The sequence below is a fragment of the Panulirus ornatus genome, chromosome 16 (assembly GCF_036320965.1).
Source record: "Panulirus ornatus isolate Po-2019 chromosome 16, ASM3632096v1, whole genome shotgun sequence".
NCBI lineage: Eukaryota > Metazoa > Arthropoda > Malacostraca > Decapoda > Palinuridae > Panulirus > Panulirus ornatus.
Genome location: NC_092239.1, coordinates 33788278 through 33812965, shown reverse-complemented (window position 1 = coordinate 33812965; position 24688 = coordinate 33788278). Strand labels below are relative to the sequence as shown.

General features: G+C 38.3%; 1 protein-coding gene across 2 annotated transcripts in view; it reads left to right on the top strand.

Moving 5' to 3' along the window:
• LOC139754235 (uncharacterized) overlaps nt 1-23127 on the top strand; it is a 487834-nt gene extending 464707 nt beyond the window's left edge. For both annotated transcript variants that reach the window (XM_071671545.1, XM_071671546.1), the window contains 9 exons: nt 906-1020; nt 1259-2332; nt 4463-4525; nt 5401-5591; nt 12079-12329; nt 14734-14886; nt 18428-18457; nt 18630-19096; nt 21428-23127. In XM_071671545.1, coding sequence (XP_071527646.1) covers nt 906-1020; nt 1259-2332; nt 4463-4525; nt 5401-5591; nt 12079-12329; nt 14734-14886; nt 18428-18457; nt 18630-19096; nt 21428-22703 — 3620 coding nt within the window. In that variant the 3' untranslated portion in view covers nt 22704-23127. The remainder of the gene's footprint in view (nt 1-905; nt 1021-1258; nt 2333-4462; nt 4526-5400; nt 5592-12078; nt 12330-14733; nt 14887-18427; nt 18458-18629; nt 19097-21427) is intronic.
• The last annotated feature ends 1561 nt before the right edge of the window (nt 23128-24688 follow it).

The window sequence follows — 24688 nt, the reverse complement described above, 5'->3', positions numbered from 1 at the left end:
CAGATATTTGGCTGACTCTTTTAATCAGCTACTAAGAGCTCTGCCCCATTTTAAAGTTTCAGGGTTATAGTTATCTTGGTTTTTCTTCAGTCATCTTTTATCTGTAATTTGTTTAACAAATTTCATTTGTAGTCCCTCTCTGGCTATGGTCATACAGGGCTGACATTTTATGTGGATGATTCTGATGTTACTCCCTGGTTATAAAGTTAGATCTGATAATGCAATTAAAAGATCATTGTTGTACATATGTCTAAACTTCAGTTTATGATCCCTTGTATTGCTGAATCATGTTATATTCTCATCATACTCACTGACATTATTCATGTCATAAATCGTCAGTCCTAGTTCGAAGACGGAGATAAATCATGTTGAATGTTCCCAAAACAGTTTCTTTGAATCCACCCATGTTGCTTTGGCCACATTGAGTGGGTTAAAGCAGAAGACAATAATAGTGTTTTATCTGTGATACATTAAATGGGATAAATTTAGCCCATAGGGAAGTTTAGGCGAGTCTTTCATAGGTTATGTTATCTTATATGATATGATATTATCCGTTACTTCAACCCATATTTTCCTTTATCTTCAAGTACATTTTTTATTCATTCATCTTTGTAGGATAAGAAAAAGGAGTAAAAATGATAACTTATTTGTGATAATAATGTTTGAAATGTAAGATATCTTTTCGTAGCATCATTAATACAGCATATGTAAGTTAAAAATGCTGTAACTCTAAAATACAGTTTTACCCAAGTTTGAATTAGGAATAAATGATCTAAAGATGATTGAATTTTTCTTAATCTCTTTCATTTCTAAATCTTCCTCTTCTCTTACCTGATTGTTAGAATACCACAACAATTATGTATTCATGATTTTGGACTACCTAACTAAAGACAATAAATTCACAGGTTCCGTGGATAGTCGTCTTGGGGAGAGTACGTCTGTACGTACAGGCCTAAATATTACAGATCCACCAAAGCCCATCTCTGTAAAACCTGAACGCCCTCATCATCCACCTTACAGGTATACTTTTTTATTGTATTACATCTTATCTGTTATGATAACTGTTGATTTTTGTAAGGTACTTCATTGAAGTTTACCATTTCATAAAGTGCTGATTTTTAGTGCATCTTACATCTAAGATGTTATTTCATAATTTCTTTAACTATATGTCACTGTTTTTATGTTGATATATATTGATATGCAAATGATACTTCTTAAGTGAGCATCTCACATTTGCTAACACTGTGTTTTCTTTCAGCAACGGCCCTGTAGAGGTGGGCCATTACCCTGCAAACTATCCTACCCCAAGTGCTGGTGCTGTTACTTCTGCCCCACCACCAACTGTCACCACAGCTGGAGATCACAAGCCCGTCTTTCTGCCCTCTCATCAACCACACATAACTCAAACACACATCCCCCAAACTCCATCACAACACACTTCACCATCACATACCCCTACGCACACTCCACACACTCATCATACATCACATACACCCACATTGACATCAACTGTTACACCCACTCCTACACCACATACTCCACACACGCCTACACTTCATACACCAGCACCTACAACTCCTACTCCTACACCTCCACAGCCTCCGAGACAACCATCTGCTCATATACCACATTCACCATCACCACACTACCTCTCTCAGCCTGTGGCCTCATCTACTACAACTACAACTACTACAACAACCACTACTACTACTACTACCACAACTACAAGTACCACAACATCTACCAGTGTTACCCATAATCATGTGGGCAGCAGTAGTCGGGTAAGCAATGGACCAGTGGGTGGGGGAGGTGGGGGTGGCCAGGGGGTGGGCACATCGGTGAACAAATATAGTGTGAGTGCATTGGTGTCACCTGCACCTCAGCACAACCACACTCTCTATAACAGTGTTAAACCAAATCCTGTGGCATCCCCACGCAATCACGTACGATCACCTCATCAATCCCCACTTGGTGCTACGCCCTGTGCTGCTTCAGTCAAACCCCCAACCCCCAATACCCCATCTGGCCCAGTTACTGTTCCTGCACCTTCATCTGCAGTAACAGTGTCATCTTCAGGGCAGACTCCACCCTCCTTACCATATGGGGTGAAGATTGAACCAGGGGAAACAGCACGACCAAGTCTGCTCACCAAGAATTCCATTGGCTCCTCTCACTCAGTGCCGACCACAGCTTCTGTCAAAATAGAGCCAGGATACCCCAGATCTACACCACCTTCCACCACAAAGGTTTCTGCATCTCATTTACATTCAGTGATACCTTCCTCTACAAGACACTCACCTAGGACTCAGGATCATCGTATTTCTCCCTACAGGTAATGAATCTTATTTCTGTTTTCCTGGCGCTACCTCGTAGAAGCAGGGGGCAGTGATGCTGTTTCCTGTGGGGCAGGGTGGCACCGGGAATGGATGAAGGCAAGCAAATATGAATATGCACATGTGTATATATATATGTATAGTCTGTGTATGCATATGTATATGTGCGTGTATGGGCATTTATGTATATTTATGTGTATATGAGTGGATGGGCCATTTTTCGTCTGCTTCCTGGCACTACCTTGCTGACGCAGGAAATGACGGTCAAATATACTGAATAAATAGAATATAAATATATTCTGAAAATCCTTGCTGTTTCAGGAACGTTTATTTGAGAGAGAAGAGAGACTGACTAAGAAGTATATGTGTTGCAGATTGACAGAGCAAGGGATAATTATGGGAGACCAAGTAAAAGGTTGGAGGATGGATTGAGAGAGGCTTTTTGGTTATTATGGCCCAAACATATGGAAGGTGAGAGGCATGCATGGGGTGGGGAAAATTGGAACGATATGGTATACATTGGGCAACTTGTGTCTTTGGCTGAACCAGGGCACTTGAAATGGTCGAGGGAAACCACAGAGATATCTGTGGTTCTTATCTGTGGACAGGGAGATCTTTTCTTGGTACATAATACATGAAAGCATGAGAGTAGCTTTGAATGGATGAGTCTGTTCTTCATCTACTTCTGATACTACCTTGGTAATTCACGAATTGGTGAACAACCGTGAAAAATATACACTGGTGTAGTAGTAGACATTTGTAGGGTTGCAGTCACATCAGGAGGTAGCTGCTGATTGAAACTGTTTTCTTGAAGTTTGCAATCATAGGACATTTAATCTGCCATTTTGCTTAGAGGTTATTTTCCATGAGATTATTAAGTGGAAAGAAAGTGAGAGTATGTTGATATACTATACAGGATAGTACATACATGTACATATATATTAGTGACTTAAAGAGTAAATTTGAGCAAGTCAATTTCCTAATTACTATGTGTTGTTAAAGTGAGACAGCTTTATCAAGAATGACCACTTATAAGAGTTCCCTGTCTTTTGCATGATATTCATAGCTGATCTCGATTATGATATATAAAAGTACTCAGCATTTTATTCTTCATGATTTAGGACTAGAAGCATGGATGAGCAAGTAAGGGGTTAAAAGCCCAAATGTTGAGAGAAAATGAAAGCTTAAAACAAACTTTGCACAAAGTTTACGTGAGTAGGTGAAGCATATTGGCAAAATGTGGAGTCATATGAAAAATAATGTATTAGAGGTTGTTGTATATAGGTTGGTATGTTTGTTCATCAAAAAGGTTTAGCAGGAGAGGCTGATCCTTTCAAAAAGTAATAGTGAATGGGGGGAATTGAATAAGGTATACTGTCTTGAATGCATGAGAAAAAGTGAAGGATGTGATTATTTAAAGTGCAAATAAGGATTCTACAAAAGGATGTACAAGATAGGGTATGTGAAAATTTGAAATGCAAATAAGAGTTTTAGAATAGGTTAAATGAATATCGAAAGAAAGTTATTTGTAAGACGATAAAAAAGTCCACTGAGGAGGTGTTAGTGAAAAATGGGAATATACTGGACAGTGGTTTGCAATTGATGGTGAGAGAAGATAAAGCTAATGGGTGGAGTTATTTTTTAAAGGAAATGTTGGTGGTTGATGATAAAGAGGATGTAAGTTTAGCTTTTGTCTGATGAGAAATTATGTAATGGCTATGAAGAAGACAAGAATTAGAAGAATAACTTTACTGAAAAAAATGGAAAAGACAAGAGATTTAGATGGATGTTGAAGATTGAAGGTGAAATGGTTATGAGAGAATAGTTGAAAGGATATAGAGAGTGTGTTTATTAGTGTGGAAAAGTTGTTGGACACCAGACAGTTTGAGGAAGGCAGTGATTGTGCCACTGAGCAAGGGATTAAAAATCATCATAAAAGAGCAAGTTTTCTTAGCATACCAAGGTTATAGGTGGAGTTGAGTAATTGATCATGTACTGGGGAATACTGAACCCCTTGCAGTCAAGAATTAATAGGCTGTGTAGAGCTGGGTTTGGCTTTTAGGTAATTCAAAGACATGTAAAAAGGGTTTGTTTAATCTTGCATACTAATTGCTTCTCCATTTTTATAGCTCGTCAAATACAGCTGTAAGCAGTGGACAGACAGTACCTTCATTATCGCGGCCTTGGCCTAGGTATGTTTTCATTTATAATGGATTGATTTTAATGTTTATCTCTTTTGTAAGCAGTTCTTTGTAAATTCATCATCAGAGGAAAGATTTTGTTGTGACAGCAAAACTCTGCAGCAGAATTCCTTTGCAAGTTTTTAAGGATGTTAGGTCTTAAATATATGACAGTTATGGCATACTTTAACTGAAATGTCTAGGGAAGATTTTTACCTCTACCATTCTATACATATGTATTAATTCAGGAAAAGGTTTATATGATATAGATAGAAATAGTGAAGTTGTAAATGTTTATGGTAAGTGTGTTAATTATTATGCTCACCACTTTGTGATCTCAAATGACTGGAAGTGGTAATTCTGAGGTATCAATCAGCTGTACCAGTAATTTTGTAAAATACATGAATTTAAACATTTGTTATTTATAATGAATAATAAATGTTTAAATTCATGTATTATATGTTATTATGATTTAAACATATCTAAGAAAATTTAGTGTATCTTGCCAAGGTCAAATGAAACTTTATGAGTAGGAATGTTGAAGGGTTAGATGTGAAATAGAACACCTTTAAAGTTTTATGTGGCGCAAAGGAAATTATTTTTTTTCATATTTGGGGTATTGTTTTATTAAAATAGAAATGAAGAACTGTGGTAAGCGTACCTTCAAAACTCTAATGTTGGCAAATGTTGATGAGATGCACACTGGGAGGGAACATAGCAGTGTGGATCAAGGAAAGTACAGTTAACTTTAGTGTATAGTGAAGTGAAAAATGATAATCTTTTATCTTAAGTAACTGAGTTATTGTAGAAATAAGGTTGTAATTTACTATTGTCACTGAAGATTGGCCATTTATATAATAGAGCTAAGTGATTGATTATCATTTCAGCCCAGTATCCAGTCTGGCCAGATTATCTTCCAGTCGTCCACCGCTGCAGTTGCCTTCGTTCCCCTTGGCTCCTCCCCCAGTCTCCGCTCCTTTGCCGCCTACGGGCATGTTCGCACCGCCTGTTCCACACACACAACAGCTTACCTCCTCTTCCCTTCTTCCTCCTACACATCTAACCCCTGACCCCCTTGGTAAGTCATAGTTGTTTGATTAGTTATAATTAGAATCACAACTTGTTCGTTATGTATAACACTTTTGGGGAAATTTACTGCTGTGCCAGCTTTAAGTAGATTGGATTTATCCCAAAGCAGAGTTGGTGAAATGTGATGTATTATGTTTAGTTCAGGGGTTACCCAATGATTCAGTAGATTTAATACTTCATGGTAGCTTGAGTGTAATAATTCTGGCAGATGACAGGGATTGACAGATGGATGTTAAGCTGTGATATGGAGCTGGCTTCTTGAAATAAATGAAAAAATAATTTCTGTACACCACTCCTACCACTACCCACCACATTATCCTCCTCCCATCACCCACCCATACCTTCACCCCTCACTCCCACCCCCCATGACCACAACTCATTAGGATCATTGTGAGTTCATGGTCTGTATGCCAGATGTCTCCCAGAAAAATCTTGTCATTGGGTTAATTGACCTAGTATTTAGATGTTAGTTACATCATAACAGGGATTTGTATTTTTGCAGATTGTTAGGTCGTTTTAAAAGAATTGCTTATGAAAATTTTTAAGGAATCCTTTTGTGTCTGCTCAGTTGATTTTCCAGACCGTTTACATTTTAACTATGTTTGTGAAGTCTTAATGTCACAACATGAAGATTCCAAGGTTTTAGTTTATAGTATTGATGATTTCTGAAAAACTTGTAAGAACAACCACAGTCTCATCAAGCTATGGTTTGTTGTTTGACTCATGACATGCGCCATTTAATTTGACACTTGTTATTTGACTCAAGTAATGAGGATTTATCACCTGAAAATTATTCTAGTTCAAATATATGATGATCAGATTTAATCTCTGTTGAAGCATGCATGATGTCAGATATGAATCTTTTCGTTAACTCGTGTCAGGTGTGAAACCTGTGGCTGAACAGACGAAATTTATGCTGAGGCATTCATGCTCTTTGAATGCAGTCATCTTTGACTGGATATGCTGATTTTTGAAGCCGAATTATACATAGCATCCTGTTTCAGCATTTGCTTGCATGGGTTTCCTTGGTGATTGTTGAATTATCTTAGTTTGAGGTATTTCTTTTTCACTCTATTCGCATTATTGTCACAGGATAGTGATTAAGAAAAAATGTTTTGCATATGTGTAGACTTGCATGAACTACTGGTATTAGAATCCAGTTATTGTTATATATAGACTTTCCTTTGCTTAAGGGTTAGATCATAGGAGTGTTTTGCATCTTGATTTGAATAATTTAGTTTCCGTAATGATTCATAACATAGATACATGGTGTTAAGTCATCTCTTGTGATTAGTGAAGATATAACCTACCCACAGTTCCTAAACTGACAAGTTGCATAAAGTGCACAGCTTTGCTGATTACTTATTGCTGGAGATTACTCTCTATTTTGTATTGACATTGATACTGGAAGGAATGTAATATGATTCTTAAATGAGTATAGAGGAAATTACCATCATGAATATCAAATAATTTGTGAGTAACACGTGGTATTAACAGTGACAGTGTTGTTAAGCCTGGATGGACAACAGAGACAAGACCAGATCTGCATTTTTAGGTATATCCAAAAATTTCGAGTTCTTCTTTACGTCTTTACTGAAGCTTTAATTTCTTTTGAAATTTTGTCTCATATTTGTGTGCCATTTCCCAAATAGTATGGTAGTGTCAGAAACATACAAGAAATTTCCTCATTTTTTCACATCCACTCTCTGGCTGTTATGCTTAGTACCATAAAAACCAGAGCCCATATCCAGTCAAACCGTACTATTTTATGTGATATATACCTCAGCATTGGAGTTTGCTCTATCCCATGTGCCCCTCAGTCCCTCCTGCATGTTCAAGGCCCAGTAACTCAGAGCCTCTTTCACTTCTTCCTTCAAACTTCTTTCTTGGTTCTCCCTACCTGTATCACTGATGTGTATCTTCATTATCTCTCCCTTCAGTCTTCCTATTCAAATTTTCATTACACAATCAACCTTCCTCACACCTCATATTGTACTCGAGCACTTCACTTCCAACATATCCCCCTCTTCTATTCTTTATTATTTGGGGCTCATGACTTGTACCCATGTAGCACTGTAGGGACTGCTGTTCCATCTTTGCCATTGCAGACAGTGCCCTCTCTTCACACTCCTAGGTGTACTTAGGATCTGTGACCCCTTATTCACACTATGGTTTACTTCAGCTCCTGTAGTTCCATCAACTTCTATGTTCACTTGCAGGTATCTAAAACACTCCACTTCCTCCCAGATTCTCTCCATTCAGACCAACCCATCTCACCTCATTAAACCTTTTATTCTTACTCACTTAACTTTCATACACTATGCTATTTGTCATCTGCAAATAGCAATTGACTCTCTCTCTCTCCCCCCTCCCAGCATAATGTAGACCATAGCATTTATCTCACTCACCACCTTATCTTGACTCAGACCCAACTTGATATAACCACTTACACTTTTCCATTCGTCGTTGCACACACAGAATTTTTTTTTCTAAACTTCACTGCTTCAGTTAGCTTTCCTCCCATTCTGTATGTTCACAGCTCCTTCCAAAAATGCACATCTGTCAACCTTATTATATGCTTTTTCTACAAAGCAAACACCTGGTCCACACATCTGTCACACCAAAAGCCAAATTGTTCCTTCCCCAGTCTGATGCTCTATGCATGCCACCACCCTCTCAGTCATCACTCTCCCATACAGCGTACAGGTATACTCAATCTCTGTAATGCGAGCATGCACTTTTGTGCTCCTTGATTCATTCACTCTTTTGCTGTGGGCACCCCCTTAAGAGAGTTCCCAAAGGGATTGGGCATTGGAGATATAGATGGATGGATAGACTTCATAGAATAGCACTATACTGGTATTGTCAGTTTCCAGGCAATTCATCTCGAGCCATACATGCTATGTCTGTGAACCATAGTGTTTTCAAAGGCTACGTCACATTTACACTTTGATACTTTGTCGTCTCTCCTTTGGCTTTGATTAACATCTGCAGGCATCTGGCCACAGAAATGGCAAGGTATCTAACGCATTCTGGGGCCATGTTTTGTGTCCACAGTGTTTTGTTCTGAATGAGGCAAAGAACTGATGTGCCTTGCGGGAAACAGCCACCAGATAGTGTGTTTTGAGCATGGAGTGTGCCTTGGACTCTCACACATGTACCCACATTTTCTTGCTTCTAGGTGAGAATTTGGTCTATCTCCTTGGAAAGGTAAAAACCATCTAACTTGAAGCACAGGTGGAAGAAATACAGCTCCTGAAAGTGAAAGTCCCAAAATGAAGCAGCAGCCAGGAAGAGTAAAGAAAGAACATCCTTTGCTAAAAATAGCCTGAGGCAGGTTGCTGGTGCTTCCACCATTAGAAACACTGATTTCAGCAACCAGATGTACAAGAGCATCATATGCTTTTACCTACAATAAGCTTAGCCATGTATGTTCTTTGAAAATATATGGGGTTGGATAAGGTTTTTTTGCAGTGTTTTTGAAAATCCTGAATTACCCATCAATACTGTAACCTCTTTTTTTTAAGAAATTCGGGTGCAACCCTGTCCATTACTATTATTATAATACCTCACTAATGCAAGAAACAGGGATCAAGCATGAAAAGAAAAAATGAAATTATCATCATCCAAAGGGAAAGGGGAGAAAGAATACCACTATTATAAGTCCTGCTTTTCTAAGAAGGTGACTAAAAGGGGTGGCAGTGGAGGTTAGAAATCTTAATCTGTTTTATGACCTTCCAAAAGAGGGAATGGAAGAAGCCAATTAAGGATTTTTCCTCTAGGGCCTATTCGTCTGTTCCTGGTGATACCTTGCTCAGGTGAGATGTGATAGACAGGTATGAAAGAAATTTTATTATTACTGTCATCATCCGTGGGGATAAGGAAGAAACAGTACTACCCAAGAATCTTGTATGTCTTAGAAAACAGATAAACACATGAAACAAAGGTGTCTGTAAGTAGTAGGTATATAATAAACAAATTTAGATGAATATTAGTGAGAATGGATGATTTCTGAAAAAGACAGAGAGCACTTTGAAGAACTGATTTGAAATGGTGGTGAAAGAGATGTGACTTTTTGTCATGTAAGATTAGAGATATGGGGACTTAGGAATGAATATAAAGGATAAAGATGTGGCATTAGTACTGAGAAGTAAATATGAGGAAAAGGAAGACATTACAAAGGACGTGGTGAGAGGAGCGCTAACGTCCCTAAAGAATGGAAGAACTTGGAGTGCTGAGTGAAGTGGTTAAGACTAGGAGTGAAATAGCTGTTGGGCAGATCTGGAAAATATGCATAAAAAGTAGGCATAAAAAGGTGGCCATTTGCATGAAAACTAGAAGCTAGTAATTGTTTCAGAGTATAAAGGGAAAGGAAGTAAATTAATAACAAAAATTACTAAGCAATAAGCCTTTTTAACATAACAAGGTTTATGGGTGGATTGTAATAGTGTGTTTTACTCTTTGATTGTGCAATTGATTTCAGAGTGGCACTTTAAAATGGCCCATTATATATTAATAAATGAAAGTATATTTTTTTATTTCATTTTAATTTTTTTTTCTATAAACCTTAAAGTTTACAAATATGACATTAGCTGAAAGTTGCAGTTTCTCAAAAAGTTACATTCTACCAATAACTAATTTTCATTACACTCAACCAGAATTGATAAGAATGATGAAATATTGAAGCTAAAGTATTACAGAAAAAATAAGTCGAGAATTTTGTCAAAAATCTAGTGCAAATATTTTCATGTTGACAAAAAGCCTTACAGTTGAGGAAAATGTATTTTGAAAGGTGTGGGAGATAGTTGTGGTAAATCCTATGTTATAGGATTTTTGTATAATCTGTATAAGCAAACCCTTGTAATTGAAAAACAAAGTTGGTTTTGGGAAGGGAAGAGGCTATGATCAAATTTTTGCATTTAGACAGGTAGTTGAGAAAGGTATGAAAAAGGCAAATAAGTACATAGATCATGAATAGAATATGTAAAAGCATATAATTAAGTTAATCAGAAAGATGCTGAGGAAGTTATGACTGTATATGATGTGCATGGAAGGTGTGATGTGCTGTTTAGCTGTTTTATTGGAAGTGATTCATGTGTGACGGTAATTATGGCTATGAATAGTGGTTTGAAATAAACTTAGGGGTGCATCAGGGTTGTACAGTGTACAGTCTCATAATGATTTATAGATGGCATTGTGGTATGAGAAATGGAGGTGATAGTGGTGTGTTACTAAACCATGCTGAAACAAAATGGAGGTTACTGCAGTTGTTGTGTGCAGATAATAAGGGGCTGTCAGCTGAATTAGGGGAGTTCAGTCTGTTGTTTGATGACTTTAGGGATGTGCATAAGAGGAGAAAGCTGAAGGACCATGAGAGTAAAAGGAAGATTCTAGTTTTTAAAACAGATGTCACAGTTTAAATCGTGAAAAAAGATGGATAAATTGAATGAGTTTAGATGTTTGGTATCATTATTTAGTTAAGATGGTTCTGAGAGATCTGAGGTTGAAAGTATAAGTTTTCATGGAACAAGTATTGAAAGCACAGTGAAAGCTCTCTGGAATGGAAAGAACTTAGGTGTAGAGTGCGTAAGAAGCATGCACGAAGGAGCGCTTGTCCTCTCTCTGATGTGTAGATGTTAAATGCAAGTTTTCGTTAGCCAAAATAGGTCAGTGTAACACCAGTAGAATTAGATTAATTTAGTAGCCAAATTGGAATTAAGGTAATTGGTAAAGGATGTGAGAAGGTTTTATTTATAGTTTGAAGAAACCTTTTGATAGACACATGGATCAGATTCTTTCAGAATTGTATGATAAAGTTGAAAGTACAAAAGGTGGTAAGGATGTAATATAGGGGTGAAGATGATGGTCAAGGGAAGTGCCAGATAAATGCAATGAGAGAATCAGTCAAGGCTACAGATATTTCAGATGGGGATGTCACCAGGAATGAATTAAGATCATATGTGATTTTGTTGTGTACTTATGAATAGATAGCTGGAAACCTTCACTGTACCAGACAAATTACTGTACTGTGCATAATGTTAAATTGAGAAACTTTTTATTTGCATTTATTGAAGTCTTTGTTTCATTTAACACATTAGACATGGATTGGAGATGAGTATGAGTGAATTGAGGGGCTATATTGTCCTAATTCACAACTCTGAATTGAGACTGTTAATGTTTATGGATAAATAAAGTTGCTAGGGAATAGAACTACTGTTTAAAACTTAATCAGAATTGTTAGTATACAAAATGTTAAAGTGAGAAGCTTTTACATTGGTATTTCTAGACGTTTGTTTCATTTAACCTATGAGACTTGGGTTGAGGATGAGTATGAGTGATTTGAGGGGTTATGTGCCCCTCATCCACAACACTGAATTAAGACTGTTAATGTTTACAGAGAAATAGAGTAGCTAAGGAATAGAACTGCTCTATTTAAAAGTTGAATCAGAAATGTTAACCAAAGTTTATCTTCACAGGTCAAGCAGATCTTCTGCGTAGGGAGTTAGACAATCGTTTTTTAGCCCAACAAGAACGCACGTTGGGCATTGGCCCTGGAAGTTTGGGGAGTTTAGGTGCTGCTCCTGCCTTTCTACGTGCTGAAATGCACCATCATCAACACCAACATACGCATGTTCATCAACATCTCCTTCCACATATGCCTCCACCCCCACCCCTTCCACCACCTGCTGCACCCAGTCTCTTCTCACATTCAGCATCTCCTTCAATGGTAAGATATTATGTTTAGAAACAGAAAAGAAATAAAACTTTATTCCATATGTTTATTGTTTGTCAGGTAAAGAGGAGTGAAGAAACATCATGTATTTCTCTGCTTGTATTGTTTTATAAGAAAAAAAATTACGTACATTGTGTTTGAGGTATATGTTCCTACATTATATCATACACTTGTGTTGGAGGTCACTTCCCCCACAGCTAGGCTTAAGGCTGTGGGGGTAAGTGATTGTGCTGTGTCGTTCAGGCTATTGGAGGCTGCAACCCACAGGCTTATGTAACCATAGCCACCTGTATGATCTGATATACTTTGTAAATACATTCAGGGACTAATTGAATTTCACCTCTTTACACCCTAGAGCATATTTAATGGTTGCAGGCAGTGTGTAAAACAATCCTGGGCCTCATATGTGTGTAGTATGTTTCTCTTATTTGATTTGCTACATCATTTGATTTTTATAGTAAAAATTTAGTTGTCCATGACTGTCATACCTTTAGGATTTTCTAAGTGTAAATTATAATGTATCTATCCAGTCTGTGGACCAGAGATTACAGACAAAGTGTTTTCAGTTATTTCTAATATTTCTTATCCTTGGGTCATTGCTGTCTGGGAAAATTCTTTTTACACTTTTTAACCAAAGTTTCACCCAGCCTGAAAGGTGATATCAAAACACAGCTGTACATATTCTGTTTGTGATATATTAGTGCCATATAGAGCACCATCGTCAGTGGTTTTTCCTCTTGTCCTGAAGGGTTTATAAAATCCAGCTCGCTTTGTTGTGTTTGTTAAGGGTAAGGTCATAAGACATTGTTACTCAGAGGTCTTTCACATTATTCTTTCAAAATTTGGTAGATTATATTTCTGTAAGGAATTATAGGATAAAAGAGTTTTTATCTGGGATTCTTCACCTCTTTATTCCTTTGTTCTCTTCATAATGGTGGCGATGGAACTTTTCACCGTTAAAGAGCATGTTATTTTCATTGTGGATTTTGTGTTTAAAATCTCTGTGTCTGTTTTTGACAAAATTTCTGTCCTTATTCTGGTGTGGTCTCCAACATTATGTTCTCGTTCCCAAATTGATTTTTTATTTCTTGAGGAATTTGCACTATGCATATACCCTGTTTATATTTTCAGAGTTTTCCAGGAGAGCTTTCCTTGTATGTTTGCTTTAATGTTTACTCTGTTGTCACTCATGATTTTAGGAAAGTAGCAATTTTCTGTGTGGTTCATTCTAGGCACCAAGATGTGCTGTTCTGCTGTAGGTGGGTTAAAGCTCTCTGCATCCTTAAATCCCAATATTTTTGTAGAAACTTTATATTTGTTCACATCTTGATATTAAATGAGTACTACATAAAAACTACGATTTACAGATGTTCATCTGTTCCTAGTGCTACCTCTTAAAGGCAGAAACATATCAAGAAAAGAAGTGTAACTCTCTTAGTTAAAGCATTGGTTCCCCTCCCACCTTTTTTTTTTAAACCCAGCACCTCCTTCCAAGAAACAACAATGACTGATGCTGCCCTCATAGAAATTAAAATGTAATTTACCTCAAGAATTCCTTCTGGCAAAAACCCTTATCTAATTCCCCTGCAATGAGCCATTAACCCCCTCCCCCACAAAAAAAGTGCCACCACCAGACAGCAGTGGACTTTTTCGGGGGTGAAAATTCAATTATATTCTATGAAAAAAAAGAAATTTTGCTTAGTATAGGGGAAAAAATTGTTAGGTATAGGTCAGCAGAAATGCCTATGCCTACCAAGCAGTTAAGTCCAAAGTTGCTTTAAAGTCAGTAGATAGAAAGCTGATGCGTATGCTCTGGAAATGGTTAATGCTTCTTTATGTTTTTATATAATCGTAAATCTAGCACACTGAAGTGTTCTGAGCACCTTTCTGCCATTACATGTGTTAATTACCACCTGTCAGCTTCAAAAATCTCCACAGGAGGTAGGGATGATACTATCCAGGTCAGGAACCACTGGGTTAATATTTCAATAGCTTCTTTGAATATATAAGTCTGTAAGGTCCCTTTTGATTGTACTTTGGTGGTACCATTTGATGTTGCAGATGCTCAAGTAAATCCAGTTACATATACTGCCTGTATATGTCTGTGTTTTGTTTTGACATCTGCCTTCTCCCTGTGCACTGCAAACACATGGGACAGTTTGAGCTGCTCATCCACCCAAAATTGTTATCCTTATAAGGATTTGACCATAATGTACTATAATCGTTTTCTTATTTTGCACAGTTCATCAGAGTTTAGAAATTTGCTTATTGATAGATGCCTTTATAGTTTAATTCAATCTTCTTTCTCTTATAAGATTTTTTATTTTATTATCCATTGTTTGGGTACATTAATATGTTACTATTTACAAGCTCATTAATCTCTGCATATGTTTATCAGTTTAAGGAAGTGAGCAAAGTAGGGCTGGAGAGCAGTTTGTATCGGCCGGGAGGCAGCTTAACGAGCAGCTACCCACCTGGACTCTCTCCTCTAGTACATCCTCCTACCTCAACTTTTGCTCCACCTTCTCACCTGACCTCTGTAGCACCAAAGGTAGGTGATCTCATTATTGGTTTTAAGTTTCCCATCATTTTCCCACTTGCTTAATTTTATTGCTTTACTAATAATCTTATGCTGAAGCCCCTCTTGCTCTTAGTATAGATAGGATGCCCTTAGCAGCATGCACAACTTTAAAGTGTACATTGTTAATGCATGCAGCACATAGGCATAATCTTGAGACTAGGTGCAGCTTAGTAATGCTGTGTGTACAAGAGACAGTACAACTGTTCACTTTGGCTCCAACTCACTCAGAACATCACCATTGTTAGTGTTAAATCTCAACCACTTGTTAGATGTCTCTTATCCTAGGCCTGAGACTCCACAAGCTTGAATGCAGATGGGTCAGGATATAGCATGGGATACATACCAAGAAAGCTCATGCTGTTTCAGTATCATGCTATATCATGACATCCATTTCTGTTAAGTAATGGGTCAGGGAAAAAGAAGGAAATAATATTCAAAACGTGATGAAAATGATATGCCAAATAATACTCAAAATGTTGATTAAGCAGTGAAAATGATAAACAATATCTACAGAAAAAAAATAAACAGGTACCTACCCGTCTGTCACACCTACATTTCTTGAAGACGCTGGGATAGGGAAGGTAAAGTGTTTCTCTAGTATTCTTTGCAAACTTGTTGGTGATTATTAGTTCATGCATTGGGAAAATCCACAGAAGAGAATTGTGCAGAAAAAATGTGTGATGTAACTTATTAGTCAGTCACCAAAAGAATTAACATTTTATTTGAAATACGATTACTCATTCAGCTTGCCCACCCAGGTTTGCAAACTTTGTTTTTCTTAATATATATTTTTGTGCTTGAATTAGTCAGGAACCTACTAAAGCAAACTGTTCCGAAAAATTAAAAAGAAATACAATTTACTGTATCATGTACTGAGTAAAAGATGAAAGTTTTGAATACAAGCAGTTGCAACTCCATCCACTCTGAGCCGCTCCTCATCATACACAGACCTTTCACCATATCTTTTCTTTTAATCAAACCACTTTCCAAATAGAGGACTAAAATATTTTAAATTTTTCTGTAACCTCTATCCTGGGGACTGCCCTGAATTTTTTGGTTCCATTATGAGAGTTAAGTAGACAGTGAAAAGAAAGTACATTGTCAGTGGGCAGAGGCTTAGATTTTCACTTGTATGAATATAGTATCTCGTGATAAACTTGGGCTGAAGGAACACTGAATAAGCAGATTTTATTAGTTAGGCTTAGTCATCTGTTCTTGTCGCTACCTTGCTCATGCAAGAATATATAAAACATTCTTTGTCAGGGAAGCGTGATGTCACAGTTGTTGTTTAATTAATTTATGATGTAGCCATTATCAAACTCTGCTTGAGGTTACACAGTAAGTGAAAAGTCTGATAGGTCAAAGATGGATTGCATTTAAGGGCTCTGTAGTTGTGAAGAGCAACTAAATTGATACCTTTCTTATGTAACAAACCATATGAGGACAGACTGCAAGGATTAAATTTATTCTTCCTAAAAAAGAGGCAGCTCCGAGGCAAGTTAATAGAATGATTTAAACTACTTAAAGGATTCAACATCATTGATATTTAGAATTTCTATATGGTTGTGCCATTACTACCATCAACAGGGAATGGACTAAAACTTAAGAGGTTAATGAGTTAATCTGGATTGCACTAAATATGTCTTTACGATCAATATTTTTGATGCTTGGAAGAAGCTCCCAGAACATTCCGTTCAGAGTAGCACCTTGATATTTTCAAAATTAAGCTTGATGATCACCTGTCAATATCCGGTATTGAATCATTTTTTTTAATCAGTCATCATAATACAGTGGTATATTATGCAACCTTCTCATTCACTAATCTCGCCCTGGCCATGCTGTGGTACCTTACCAACATTGCTTAACCTGTTTCGCCTGCTTTAAGGGAACCAGAAGGAATTATTGTTTCATCCTTCCACACCAGGAATGATATAGATGGTAAGTTGCAAGGCTGGAGCTCAAAGTTTATCCTTACTGTTGTATTTATAACAAAAAGCAAGGGGATGCATGTCCTTGGTGATGGGATGTGTGATATATTCAGGTTCATTTTACTTTCTGACTTTCTAGTAAAAATTTCATGTCGTCTTGCAAAGTATTTTCTCTCCCTGTTTCCAGTGTGATTTATTGTGCAAGGGTGGAGAGAGCCTTAGCTTTGCTATCCTTTTCTTCTGCCTTTTTTAATGGGTTTATATTTTTCAGTAGTGTTAGAGTTTGGATCTGTGTATGTAGCTCAAGACTTTACACTGCCCTTCTCTTTCACCATATTCACTGGGCTTGTCTTACTCAACAACACATCTGCCACCCTGTCATCTAACGTACCCAACAGACCTATCATTTTCCTCTGCCTTTTGCCACTTACCCATCCATTCTTTTCTATTATCCTCTTTCATTATCATATTTTCATCATACTATTCATCTCCTTTCAAAATATTTATTCTCAATGAAGTTTATCAATGCTATCAATACTCTCTCACCATCTCTCATTTGCTGTCCTTATTTTCATTCATATCATTGTTTGGATCAGCTGTTTTCTCATGTATTCCTCCCAGCAACACTCACTCTTTCTCCACAAATACTATGCATTCATCTCCATTTTCTTTTCCACTGTTGATTTAACTTCTTCATCCCTCCCTTTCTCTTGTGCCTACATCCCACCTTCTCCATGTCGCACACTTCTACAAATCCTCAAATTCTTGTTCCCCTTTCCTTGTTTCATTATCTTTACCCTGTGTTATTCTGCATTTGTTGTCTCTTGTTGTCTATACTTACAGTCCTCTTTTCCACAGTCATTAACTTTCTCCAATCCTTTACATGTTATTTCCTCTTCCTCCACAAAGGAATCAGATGTTCTACATGGTGCCCCTCTTAGCACACTCACATCAAGCAATCTCTCCTTTGCATGACTGTCAATTTGCACTCAGTCTAATACAGTAATACCCATTGACCCACTTTCTTCATCATGGATACTAGTATATGTACTTTCTTAAACTTAATCTTATTCTTCATTGCAGGTTCTCTTTCAGCACTAAACTTATTCATTACCATTGAGGACTCATACCCATGAGTTATACCCTAACTTGCTGAATTAGCCATTCTTGCATTCAGTTCCTATGGTACCAAGACTCTATTACTTTTATCAGAATTGCTGAAGCACCACTTAGCTCCTCCTAAAATCAGAACTGTTGAAGCACCACACAGCTCCTCCTAAAAATTACCCCTTTCCCGTTCTTTACCCTCGTTACTAAATGCGTAAGCACTAACAAACACACGATATAATCATGGAACAATTAGTAATATCCATGTCTTCATAAGTATGAAGTTTATGAATTCCTCTGATTTGTATTAAATAATATGTTTATTATTTTCATATAGTTACACTACTGTTCTTCACTGAAGATATTAAAAGTTTTTTATTTTCATTTAATTTTTATTGTGCATTTCTTGAATTTTTGGCTTTAAATAGTACCTACCCACTGTGACTACTGAAAACCATATTTCATTTTTTTTGCAGATTGGTGAACCAAGTCAACGCAAACCAGTGGTAAGTTGTAATTCTTAAAAGTATGTAATTGTGTACAAAGGCTTATACTATATACTGGAGAATTTATGATTACAAAATTTCACCTTTTCAGTATTATTTGAACATGTATAAATGATTAATTACTGAGCATTAGACATTATAAATTTACTAATAGAAACCCTTTTTTCTATAGAAGACGGGTCGTTGGAATGCAATGCATGTGCGCATTGCTTGGGAAATATATTACCACCAACAGAAACAAACAGCTGAGAAGCCCGGTGCTAAACTTGGAGCTCCAGATCCTTTTCGACCTCCATCAGGACCTGGTGTGGGTGGTGCTGCCCCTGGAGCACCAGTATTTCCAACTCTTCCACGACCACCTGATCTAGGTCCTTCTATATTAGGTGGCCCAGGGCCTTCCCACCGCTATGACTCTCCTCTTTTGAGTCATACCCACGTCACACCTTCTGTGCCGGGCCTGAGTGGTACAAGGTACCCTGGAGGAGGAGCACCTGGACCTCCACCTACAGCAGCAGCATTCCACCATAGTGGCGTGACTCCAACATCTATACCAGGGCCTGCACCAGGCTCCATGTTCTCTAGAGAAACATTACCACCAGGGCTAACTGTACCTCAGCCCACGCCTCATGATGCATGGAGGTATGTTGTTTTTGCCTTGTTACAGTATAATACTAAAATAAATGTAGGGACCTCTTGATTTATGTGATAGTTACATTCTTGAAAATGGTCACACAAATCAAAAACATAGTTCACCAGTTATGGAGACTCTTTTGCTGTGGCTGCCCCTCTTTGGGAAATGTATGTTCTCAAAGGAATTCCCTTCCAGTCTCATCCACATTATGCTTATGAGAATAGCAGCCCTCCTTGATAGTGGTCTTGAGGGTTATTGGTAAACTCTTGGCGGCCTCACCAGTCATAGCATTAACAAAAATTTGCAATCCAACCAGGACATAACCAAAATATCTTAGCTGTTCCCTCTTCCAAGGCCAAGTCATCATATTTATTTTAGGCATGTGCTTGTATCAAAAGCATACTGATGGGAACATTTTCATGAGTTTGGTGGTCGATTCATTTGCACAACATTTGTTCCATTTTCTCTTAAAACGAACTTCAGGAATTTAAGGTCTTGGATGCTCTTATTGTTCTACTTAGCACTTTCCCTGATCTTCTCTGCTATCATGAATAGTCTATACAATAGATTCACCAAGTCCAGGGGCATGCTTAATATTGGCTATTCATTCACACCTCTCACAACAATTGGGCACATCCATCTTAACCTCACTGGTGGTAGCCTTACACTTCTTAGCACCACTGGTATCAGGAGAACTTTAAAGATGCATTGATGACATGATGCAAGAGTTAAAATATGTGCAATATACTGTATGATGATTGCGTTATTCCAAACATAGGTAATTGTAATTTTAAAAAAAAAAGAGTGTAAATGGACCATGCACATTTTTCAAAAGATGGCGTACATCAAATACACATAAATCGGGAGGTCCCTGTAATATCATATGCGTTGTTAAGTGTTCCAGGGGATATGTTGTAAGAATACTGTCTATGTATCTCCTGTATGTTGTATGAGGTGAATGTCAAGGGTAGGAGTAGATAGCAGCAAACCCTCCCATCTTGTTTTAACACTTTCCAAAAACAGGAACAGAGAATAATATACATATATTTATTTATTTATTTTTTATTTATTTTGCTTTGTCTCTGTCTCCTGCTTTAGCGAGGTAGCGCTAGGAAACAGACGAAAGAATGGCCCAACCCATCCACATACACATGTATATACATACACGTCCACACACGCAAGTATACATCTCAATGTACACATATTTATATACACACACATATACATATATACACATGTGCATAATTCATAGTCTGCCTTTATTTATTCCCATCGCCACCTCACCACACATGTAATAACAACCCCCTCCCCCTCATGTGTGCGAGGTAGCGCTAGGAAAAGACAACAAAGGCCCCATTCGTTCACACTCAATCTCTAGCTGTCATGTAATAATGCACCGAAACCACAGCTCCCTTTCCACATCCAGACCCCACAGAACTTTCCATGGTTTACCCCAGACACTTCACATGCCCTGGTTCAATCCATTGACAGCATGTCGACCCCAATATACCACATCATTCCAATTCACTTTATTCCTTGCACGCCTTTCACCCTCCTGCATGTTCAGGCCCCGATCACTCAAAATCTTTTTCACTCCATCTTTCCACCTCCAATTTGGTCTCCCACTTTTCCTCGTTCCCTCCACCTCTGACACATATATCCTCCTTGTTAATCTTTCCTCACTCATTCTCTCCATGTGACCAAACCATTTCAAAACACCCTCTTCTGCTCTCTCAACCACACTTTTTATTTCCACACATCTCTCTTACCCTATTATTACTTACTCGATCAAACCACCTCACACCACATATTGTCCTCAAACATCTCATTTCCAGCACATCCACCCTCCTGCGCATACGCTCTTTATTACCACACATCTCTCTTACCCTTTCATTACCTACTGGATCAAACTACCTCGCACAACATATTGTTCTTAAACATTTCATTTCCAACACATCAACCTTCCTCCACTCAGCCTTATCAAGAGCTCATGCCTCACATCCATATAATATTTATTTGTTTACATAGTATTCAGAGTAATTTGGGAAGGGGGGTGATTTATTGGTTACACAGTAAAAGTCACCTTTAATGAGGTTGTATTAAAGCCACTTACTTTAAGTTGAGTGAGGATAATGAGTGTTTCAAACATTTGGTGTGATCCTGAACATGACATTTATTGAAATGATAGTCACTGTTGTTTCATTTTTATGAGTCATGGCTGGGACTTCGCCATCAGTAACACCTGTCATTACTATGTATATTGTTTTGAATTTAGAGGGATTTTTTTCAATTTTAATTTAAGTGTATTTGACTAAAATCAGGTATGTTCAACCCTACAGGTTACGGGCGCCAACGCCATATGGTGCTACTGCTGGTCCTTGGACTGTCAAGCCTGATGCTGCTTTGTATGAGAGAGAACGTCGTGAAGAAGAAAGACAGAGTCGAGAACGTGAGGAAAGAGAACGCAGAGAAAGGGAAGAAAGAGATAAAAGGGAACGAGAAGAACGGGAAAGAAGAGAGCGTGAAGAAAGAAGAGAACGAGAAGAAAGGGAGAGAGAACGCGAGCGACGTGCTGAACTTGATAAGGATCGGGTAGCTCGTGCCTTGGATGCTAGTCATGACCGTGTTGTACCCCGTAGAGATAGTTCACGGTCACCACTTCGCCCTGATCATAAGGACCAGCCCCCCTCTCATGCATCTATATCCTCATCCTTACAAGGCTCCAGTCAGTTACCCCCTGGTTCAATTCCGTCAAGTATAAAAACAGATGGAAGACCAGATTCACAGCCTGGATCAAGACCTGGCTCTAGGACTTTGGATCCAAGATTGAAATTAGAGGGTAAAGATGAAGTGATGATTGTTGGTGGCAAAGAAGCACCTCGTCACTTAAGTCATGGTGTACCACCACCTGTTTTACCACCACCTCCTGTATCTGTAGGAATGTTACCACCACACTCCCTAGCAGTAAGTATGGCAACAACCTCAGCCAACTCAGCATTAGACCGTGTTCGCCTTCTAGGCCCATCATCCTATCATGGTGGTGCCCCCTCGCATCTGGGAGCATGGACAGACCCCTTTCGTGATCCTTACCGCTCTGCTCAAGAACAGATGTCTGCAGCAAGAGCACATGACCTAGCAACACGGGAAGCGTTATTGAGAGATCCATTACGAGACCCAAGAATGGGTCTTGCAGCGCGAGAAGAGCAGATGTTACACACTAACCCTCTGTCGTCATTAATACTAAGTGAACGGTTTAGAGAACAGCAGCATCAGCATCAGCAGGCAGCTGCAGCCCGAGAACTGTATGAACGTAATCATCTAGTTACAAGTGGACTCTATCCTACATCAGCTCTACTTCAGCCTCATCCCTCAGTTTCACACATGGCATCATCCTTATTAAAAGGTGGTCCTCCACTCGGTCCTGGGCCCCCTGGACCTCCTAGCTTGCATCCACCTGGTTTAGGATCTATGCATGGGCCTACACATCCTGGTGCGCCAGGTCACCCCCAACCACCACCCCTTGGACCTGGCTTGCCTCCACCTCTCATCCCCTCCATGCGTGGCTCCTCACCAGCTCACCCACGGCCCCCGGATAAAAAAGATGACCCACGCTGACTCTAGTCATCCCTGGGCCATACTAGGCCTCAGGTGGTGTTCAGCAAATGCAAAATCCTAGATTCAATTCTGGGTTTTGCTTGGCTGCCTGCTGCTGCTGCTAGAAGCACCTCATCTGAGGGTGATGCAGGGCGGGTGGCCCACAAGACTGCAGTACAGCCCCAAGGGTTGGCTGTAGTCAACATGTCTTTCATGATGATCAGGCTGTGGATTGTAACACAAGTTTTGTACCATAACTGTACAGTACGGTGGTCTAGGGCCACAACCTCCATTGTCCTTTTATTTAAATTTTTGTAGATACTCATTGTTTTTCCTAAAGTATTTTGTAGAGAAATTAAATTAATATCGACTTGACAGAAATGATCTGATGCAGACTGACAATGACATTTGTTAAACTGTTTCTAAATACAGGAGTTTGTTAACACACATTTTTTCTTTTTCCCTTATTATGAATTGGATGATAAGTCCCTGCGTGCTATACAACTGTATGTAAGAGTTAAATGGGTAGTATGGTGTCCCTATGCTTTTTCCTATTCTGCAGAGTTGGGGCTGAGAAAACCTGTTCGTTAAATTAACTTGTGATTAATGTACACCCTTGATCCATCCTATATAAATGTGAATGGAGAAAACCTGTTCTTTAAATTAACTTGTGATTAATGTACGCCCGTGATCCATCCTATATAAATGTGAATGGATTAAGCTTAACATATATAACCAAACTGGGAAAGAGACATGATTCAGTTATTCGTACTTTTCAGCCAAGTGAGAATTTATATTTTTAAGTTCATGGGGAAAAGAATTCTGCCTCTGTATTCCCTGCAAGTTGTAGAAGGTGACTAAAGATGGGTGGCAGTAGGGGTTTGGAAACCCTCCCCTTCTTGTATTTCAGTTTTTAAGAGAGAGGAAATAGGAGTCAAGCAGGGAGTGCTCATCCTCCTCTGAATATATGTGGATGTAACCAGGATGAGAAGAAAGTACTTATAAGTAGTATGTGGAAAGGAACTGGATGTTCTGGTTCTGAGTGAAACAGCTAAAGGATAATGAAGAAGAATGGTTAGGAGACGTCTTGGGAGTAAAGTCAGGGATTGATGGGAGGACAAGAGCTATGGAATGAGTAGCATTACTCTTGAAGCAGGAGTTGTAGGAGTGTGACAGAGTTGTAAGGAAGTAAATTCTAGATTGATGTAGGTAAAATTGAAAGTGGATGGCAAGAGATGGGTGATTAATGATGCTTATGTACCTGGTCATGAGAAAAAAGAATATTAAGGCAAGTGTTTTGGGAGCAGCTGAGTTAATGTGCCAACAGTTTTGGTGCACAAGACCTGGTATTTGCGATGGGTGAGGTGGAAAATTTACTATACATTGTAGTCAAACTTATGTGTGATATATTAATGTAATTGGTAATGAGACTTGAGTGATAGTAAGTGATAAGACAATATTACCACCTGTGTGATTATATTATCTCGGATTTCCATATGATGCTTTGTGGGTACCATGACTGAATACACTGTGAGAAAATTATACGGCAAGTGATTTGATTAAAGACATTAAATGAGAGAACATTATCAGAATAATTTGCAATCAAATAATACAAAAGATACATTGTGTTGAAAAATTTGATGAATGTTTTTGGGTTTACGAACCTACAAAATGGTGTCTAGTGTTTTTGACAAGCTCCAGCCCAAAGTGATAATCTTAACATTGTAGGCCAGACTTATTGTGTGGAAAATATGGACTTTTGTTAGAAAAGTTGGTGAAATCAACAGATACATTAACAATTAGTGACAAAATCTTAAAATGTTATCCCTAAATAGGTACTGAGACAATGAATATCAACAAACAAAATGGCAGATCTATAAACTGATCAATTTATCCTTTCTCAATCCAAAGGTAAAGGTAGAGGTAGACCTAGAAAGGGTTGTTTTTAGTAGTAAAACCTCAGCTGCAAACTCAAGGTCTAATAGTAAAGAAGCAAATGGTTCTTG